The following is an 8,339-nucleotide window of genomic DNA, read 5'->3' as shown; positions in this document are numbered from 1 at the left end:
CCTGTTTATTCTGGCTCTTTACAATCTGAGTTCAAATATTGCTGAACTAAACTTTACCGTTCATGTTTCCAGGACCAATAAAATAAGGTATCAGTCAAGTCCTGGAATCAATGCAATCGACCCGTCCCCACCCTCTAAAATTGCTGGCCTTGTCCCTAAATTAGAGTTCATTCATCATCACCATCATTTAACATCCACTTTCCATGCTGGCATGAGTTGAATGGTTTGACTGAGGACTGGCAAGTCAGGAGACTGCACCAGGCTCCGATCTCATCTGGCAAAGTTTCTACAGCTGGATGCCCTTCCTAACACCAACCATTCTGAGAGCATAGTGGGTGCTTTTTATACACCACTGGCACAGGAGCCTGTCAGGTAGCCTATAATAGAAAGGATATATATGCACATATATTGGAAGGGCATCCAGCTGTAGAAATCTTGCCAGATCAGATTGGAGCCCGGTGCAGCCTCGTGACTTGCCAGCCCTGTCAAACCGTCTACATATGCATATCTATAGAGGTGCAGATGGATAATGTGTATATGTATGCTCATGTCCTTGTGTGTATATGTATTTGTGTATGTTCTACGAGGGTGGGCTGAAAAGCTCATAAGCTGACTACGAATGAGTGATGCTCGAGCTGCGAAATCTTGCATACATTAACTTCACCTCTTCTTATTGTAGTCGGTACTTTTACGTGCCACCGGCACGAGGGCCAGCCAGGCGGTAATGGTGACAGCCATGCTCAAATGGTGTTTATGGCAACAATCTCACTCAAATGTTATTTTTCACGTGCCACCGGCACAAATGTCAGTAAGGCGACGCTGGCAATGATCACGCTCAAATGGTGCTTTTTATGTGCCACCGGCATGGAAGCCAGTCAGCGGCCCTAGTAATGATCGCACTCGGATGGTGCTTTTAACGTTCCACTGACACAGGTGCCAGTCAGGCAGTGCTATATATACATATGTATGTATGTATGTGTGTGTGTATATATATATATATATATATATATATATATATATATGCATGTTCTTGTGTCTGTGTTTGTCTCACCACCATTTGACAACTAGTGTTGGTGTGCTTACATCTCTATAACTTAGTGGTTTAGTAAAAGAGTAATAGAATAAGTACTAGGCTTAAAAAAAAGTCCTCAGGTCAATTTATTTGACTAAAACTTTTCAAGACAATGCCCCAGCATGGCCACAGTCAAATTCCTGAAACAAGAAAGAGACAAAATAAAACTATGTACATAGATCATACACCAGGTCGCTCTGAATGCAACTTGTAACATAATCCAATTGAACTTGTTACCTAGTCAAGCCATCAGCAACTATGTTGGCAACCTGACCAGAAGGTTGACCTGGTGAGGAAGGTTGCTAAACACTCAACAAGGTGAAAATCTGACCTGTCAAAAAAGACAGACGATCATTCCGCAGTAGACGAGAGTAAAGCAGGAAAAATCTCAAAAATGCCAGCATGCAGTTTGATAAGTTGCATTGTGGTTACACTGGACATTCTCTGTGTTCCAGTCTCTGCCTGCAATCTGCTGGACACAGGCTTGGCAGCAATATTAGTCCAGCTTTCCATACGATATGCACAACAATAGTAAGGGACATTAGCATCGCTCTGTTTGGATTATGCGTAACTAATTTCCCTTTAATGCATTGTTTTGTGACTGGAGCATATTGTGCACCAGTTCAAGTTACACATTATCATCATCCTCATCATTTAGTGTCTGCTTTCCATGCAGGCATGGGTTGGACGGTTTGACCGATACTGGTTAGCCAGAAAGCTGCACCAAATTCCAGTCTGATTTGGCATGGTTTCTATGGCTGGATGCCCTGTGGAATGCTCAGCCACTTGCATGTTAATTTCACGAGCAAGCTGTTCCGTTGATCGTATCAGCTGGAACTCTCGTCGTCGTAACCGACGGAGTGCTCCTTTTAATGAGGATTTGTATATTTTCGACGGGAGGGTACATTATTAGATATTAATATTGTTGTTGACACCTGTCTTATATCTAACGAAGTTTTAGCCTCTCCCCCCCCCCACCTGTCAATTAACAAACACTAACACACACTACGGTTATGTGCTGGTGCATGAAGGAATAAAAAGGTAAATAGAAAGACACCGGGTAATGTCAAAGTATCTGGAATTGTTACTAAACAATTAAACTTTCTTTCCTTCAAATGAAGGAAGTAAATACTAATCTACCTGTTAGACACCGGAAACACGCCTCTTCAAATTTCACCGGTACAAAAAGAAAACAAGTCCGAAGCTATTGTAGATATGATGCAGCGGAAGCGAGTAGAAACTAACTACAAACACTAGGAGAGCATTTCGTCCAGGCTTTTACTGTCCCTGCAAACTACAACTCTCACGAGAGAACCTTTGTGGTATTCATTCCAGTTCTTTACATTCCTAGTTCAAATCTCATCGGGGTCGACTTCACCTTCCATTTTTCCAAGATTGATTAAAATAAAATACCAGTTTAATACAGGGCTTAATATAATGGACTGTCTCCTCTCCACAAAAAAGTATTGTACCTATGCCAGAAATTTTTAAAAACAATATATTAAGTTATTGCTTTTCTAAGTTGTATTGGTTAATTGCATATGTTGTTTTATGTTTGTTTCTGTTAAAACCTATTGAACAGTATGCTATAATTGCTTTTTCAGTATCAGGATACAATAACATTATTATTATTATTTATTAGGTAAATTATATAATCGTTGCAAAATGTTTATATTTCGTAAAAACCAAAACAAAAGGAAGATGTACGTTTCGAAAATTAAGCAAAGTAAGAAGTCAAATATTGCGAAGAGATGTTTTGAAAACATAATATAACACAGCATTTAAAATGCAAAGAGAATAAATACATCATACAATACATATCGAGTCCGAACAAGCAACGGAACTGAATAAATTTTCTGATAATAAACATTGTCTTCGAATTGTTAAATACTGTAAAATGTGTATCACATTCGTCTAATTGTTTAAAACGAATATAAAACTGAATGTTTTTCTCAGTTCGAGAAAGAACATGTTACAATATCGGAAAAAAATTATTAAGACAACATATGAAAAGCTAATTTACAGCCGACAAAATATCCTACCTCGATATTTTCGTGAGAAAATGTATCAAAAAACAGCAACTCCACTTGAGTAGAATCCGCCATTTTTTAATATAAAGTGATCTCCCTTCGTAAACGGTGCTTATGGAATAGGATTCTACTGTTTTATAGTGTTCCATATACGTAATACATTCGAAAATAACTGTGTGCACCTGAGATTATCCCAACAATAATTATACAAAAACGCCCTCTGGCCGTGTTTCAAATCTGAAAATAACAAGTGATTGTCATAAATTTAATATAATTTAACAGAAATATTTGGATAATGTAGACAATTGTAGTGAATCTATCCGTTGAAGCCCATAAAAGCAACGGACATATTTTAAGCTTTACTAGACTTCTTTGGCAAAGTATATTCTGCCCAGTTACTGAGACTAAGATTATCCAATGTGTATGGAGAGAGAAATAGTGCTAATTTAGAAATATTCATTATAAATATCAACAATACGGTTGAGGAAAATTACCTCATGAGACAGTTCTACATAGAGAGAGTTCTAAATAGGCATGAGTATAGTACAAAAGCCCCTGAGAAGGACAAAAGCCCTACAGACAAAAGCCCCATAGTTAAAGTGTGAAAGTGACAAAAGCCCCACGGTTATATTTTTCAATTACTTTTTCCACTTTTTTCACCTTTAACTTATTTCGGTCATTAGACTGTGGCCATGCTTGGGCACCGCATTGAAGAATTTTTAGTTGAATGTATCGACTCCACAGAATTTTTTTCCCGTTTTACAGTTATTAGACCCATCAAGCAGAGCAAAATCCTTGTTGTGACAGGTACTGGTGTCACGCAAATTGGCACCCATGTTGGTGGCATGTAAAAACACCCCGGAGTTACACAAAAGGTACCCGTGCCGGTGGCTCGCAAAAAGAGGAGGAGGTAAGGTAAAGTGGGCTGCCTGAACTGTTAGAAGGCCAAGCAACACGCTTAGCAGTATTTCATCTGTCTTTAGGTTCTCAGTTCAAATTCTGCCAAGGTTGACTTTGCCTTTCAGCTTTTCAAGGTCAATAAAATAAGTACCAGTTGAATACGGGGTCAATGTAATTGACTCTCCTCACCCCCTCCCCTCACTCAAAATTGCTGGCATTACACCAAAATTTGAAACCAATTTAACATGCAATTGTTTAAGGTTATGCTAATAATAAAAAAGCAACTTGTTATGCAAATTTTTTTTCAATGAGTCAGTCAAATGAAAAAGATGAGCAGCATCCATGATTTTTTGCAGAATCTCTGTTGTTGAGATGAATGTGATCAATGCTCAGTCTGAACATTTGCTGAAAATCGTCAGAAGCAAGCAATCTGATCCAATAGGTTGTGACATAGAAAACTCCATTGAAAGCATTGAGACCCGGAATAAAGAGTAAACATGACGGTAGCATTTAATCAGGTGATGTATTGGACTGAACACTGAAAACAGGGACTGTTGTTGTATAATTGTAGCAGCTGTCTGCAATATCAGCCAAGTAAATACTACCGACCTGAATGCACACAGCTATAACCACCTACAATTCATTCCAGACACCCTCACCTATAGACTCATTCAAAAATCTCTATTTATTAAAATGCAATACAAAAAAAAAACGATATTTCCTTGATTTTATTTCGATAAAAAAATATTAATATTAATGATGACAAAAGTAATTTGATTATAAAGATTTAATGATATACTATTGGACTAAACAGCTTTTTGAAATTTTATCAATTTTCCTCTCTGCCCCCCGCCCCCATTTCAAGCCTTGTGCCTAGAGTAGAAAAGATTATAACTGATGGAGTTCTAGTTAAATTAAAAATCTACTTACAAAAGTAATCTTATTTTCCTAATTTTATTTTCAGAGCATTTACTACTTTAGAATAATTTATGGATAGTGCCAAAACAAGTTGATAGCACAAATGCACAAAACTGTAGGATACTGGACAACCAACTGAAGAATTGGTGACTTATGTTCAGTTATTGGCATCGTATTATGTCTTTGAGAAAGACACTCAACCTATCCTATTCAACAAGCAAAAATTTGAACCATTTCAATCAAATCTTTTCAGGATGGGAGAGGAATTAAGATGTTCTGAGCAAAATAGTTGTTGTAAACTGAGAGTACAGACAACCATCTTTTTTAAAGCTCTCTTGAGGTATTCATTCCTTGTCTTTTCTTTATTGATGGCTCCAATCTAGCTCATTCTGTCCAAGATACTTGTAGCTTTTACAGAGAGCAAAAGATTTTTTGTAGATCATTCATGTTTACTGTCTTGGAGAAGGACACACATTTCTCATGTTTTACCAACCAAAATTTACATTTAGACACACCAAATTTCATTTCAATGTCTTTGAAGAATTAGGTTAGGAAAACCAACTACTAGTTTGATGCATATGTTTACAAATATATACATAAATACATATCTGTGTATTTATGGATATAAGTATGTATGCATGTATCTGTGTATGTATGCATGCAAGCATGTATGTATGTATGTATGTCTGTATTATGTATGTACGTATGTGTGTGTATCATGTATGTGTGTATGTATGTGTGCAGATTTGTATGTCTTGTGTATGTATTCTCATGCATATAGTTATATATCTAGACATGCTCATATATATTTAAATGATAAACTTCTGGAAAGTTCTAAAGATTTTTACAGTCCCAGTGATGGATTGGATCTGTAGTCTCTGAATTAGCTTTTTCCTTTCTGGTTTTGAGAAGCCTAATTTCTCTAGATTGGTATTTAGGCAGTGTGTTACATATCCCAGGGCCCCAATAATTACAGGTAAAAACCTGAACTTGTAACCTGGATCGAGTAACTGCAGATTTCTCAATAGTTCAGTGTAGGTGTTCTCTTTATTACTGTTCTTCAGCTTTATATTAACATTTGCTGGGCGGATTTATGGTCCTCTTTAGCATATTTTTATTCTTGAGGACTTTTATATTTATCGTGATTTCTTTTAATCCTCTATCTTGCTTGTCAAAACAGGGAGGATTTTATTTACAATTCATATGTAATGGTATTTCCATTTTTAAATTTGTGTTTCAATGAAGACGATTCATTTGGTAAATCGTAAAGAAGCTCCTTTTTTATGCTTCATTTTCTCTGAATACGGTTTTCAGGGCTGAGAGGTTTTTAGTGGATTATTTAATGGTGATTATTCTTTTCACACCATTTTTCTGTGTCATTTTTAGCTTCTTAAGCACGTTTCTGTGTGTGTGTTGAGTGTGTGTGTCAGTGTGTGTGTTGAGCGTGTGTGTGTGTGTATTAATGTGAGTGTAGGAGTGCGTGTGTGTGTATTTGTGTGAGTGTAGGAGTGTGTGTGTGATTTTTTGATTTTCTAAATATGTTTCTATGTGTGCATGCATATTTGTGTGTGTATGTGTATATGGATGTGTGGATGTAGCATTTTGTTCAGTTTGGATTATCTATTTGTGGTTCAATTCCTGTAAATGTTAGTGTGTCTGTATTTTATTTTGGTGGTTAGTGCATCTCTACTTTGATGTTGCATTCTCGGTTGTTTATCCAATTATTTTTAATTCAGACCATTTTTTGAAGTTGAATTTATTTTAGTGTCTAGCATTTAGCAATTGTATGATTAGTGTTAATTATGGTGTATTTTTCTGTGATGTATAAAGGGTCAAATTCAAGAAGCATTTATATACAGAGCATAGGGTTTATGATTTTCCATTTAATTTTTGTGTTTATATTTAAAGCAGCAAGTTGGCAGAAACGTTAGCACTCCAGGCGAATTTCTTAACAGTATTTAACTCAACAAAATAACTTCTAAAATACAAAATTTTGTCAAAAACGTTAAGAGTAAACCGTGTTCTACGTGACACATTCAACCAGTATCCAAAGTTTCAAACTGTTTATAATTAAAAAATCTGTGACTGAGATTGAAAAGATCCTGCTCAAGCCAAGTGGAATCATATTTGTGAACAGTGCCAGTAGCATGTAAATGGCACCCATGATGGCGACACATAAATGGCACTTGTGACTGTGACACTCTTGAAGTGGTTGGCATTAGAAAGGGTATCCAGCCATAGAAACCAAGCCAAAATCAAACTGAAACCTGGTACAGCTCTCCAGTTTACCAGTTCTGGTCAAACCGACTGACCCATGCCAGCATCGAAAATGGACGCTAAATGATAATGATGATGATAGTGTGTTTACTTTGGACTACAACATCTAATCACCTTTTCTCCCCAATTAGTAGTGAGGGTGAAATTTGCTGGAGGTTTTGGCTGTTATTTCTAGCAGATCAATATTTAGAGTCCCTAGCCAGTTCATACTGCATTGTTGAATTCTTTTATTTGTTGTTGGAGGTGGTGGTGGTTTGAAGATGGTTGATGATGGTGGGGAGAGAATAGGTCATTTGTCATCAAATTTATTCTCCACACCATACAAGGCAGCAGTATTCCATAGCAGAGGTCAGCTTTCATTCAAACCATTCAGGCCATGACAGGTCATGGACTTAGGAGGAAAGGTAGGGCTAAGTATGAAAGAAGAGACAAATCAATAAGTTGAAGCAGAAGAGGATTCCAGAGAATTTCCCAGCTTTTTGCAACTTAAATGTCATTCATCACTTTACTGTTGCGTTTCGGTATTAAAATGTGTCGAGTGACACTCACCCCCAAACCCTCCACCTCAGCTTTGAGTGAGTTATGACAGGGAAAGGGGGAAAGTTTTGACTGTGACATTTACACACACACACAAACACAGATATATATATACTCACATACATGAGTCACACACACAAAACATATGCATGCGTACACACACACACATATGCACAGACCCACACAGATACATATATGCATAGATATTCATATATACATATGCATACACACACATATGTGTATGTGTGTATATATATAGGTGCAGGAGTGGCTGTGTGGTAAGTAACTTGCTTACCAACAACATGGTTCCAGGTTCAGTCCCGCTGCATGGCACCTTGGGCAAGTGTCATCTACTATAGCCTCGGGCCGACCAAAGCCTTGTGAGTGGATTTGGTAGATGGAAAATGAAAGAAACCCGTCATGTGTGTGTGTGTGTCTGTGTTTATCCCCCACCATTGCTTGACAACCGATGGTGGTGTGTTTACATCCCTGTAACTTAGCGGTTCAGCAAAAGAGGCCAATAGAATAACTTCTAGACTTATAAAGAATAAGCCCTGGAGTTGATTTCTTTGACTAAAGGTGGTACTCCAGCATGGCCGCAGTCA

At 37.3% G+C, this 8,339-nt stretch overlaps 1 protein-coding gene across 1 annotated transcript in view; it reads right to left on the bottom strand.

The window, feature by feature from the left end:
- Positions 1-3,267, bottom strand: part of LOC106870684 (protein virilizer homolog) — a 68,649-nt gene extending 65,382 nt beyond the window's left edge. Inside the window, exon 1 of the mRNA XM_052974140.1 lies at positions 3,115-3,267. Within this exon, the coding sequence (XP_052830100.1) occupies positions 3,115-3,177 (63 nt within the window). The 5' untranslated portion in view covers positions 3,178-3,267. The remainder of the gene's footprint in view (positions 1-3,114) is intronic.
- Between the last annotated feature and the right edge of the window lie 5,072 nt (positions 3,268-8,339).

Source organism: Octopus bimaculoides, chromosome 17 (assembly GCF_001194135.2).
Source record: "Octopus bimaculoides isolate UCB-OBI-ISO-001 chromosome 17, ASM119413v2, whole genome shotgun sequence".
NCBI classification, from domain to species: Eukaryota; Metazoa; Mollusca; class Cephalopoda; order Octopoda; family Octopodidae; genus Octopus; species Octopus bimaculoides.
Note: the sequence above shows the minus strand (reverse complement) of the source record. Positions and strands in the feature narration are given on the sequence as shown.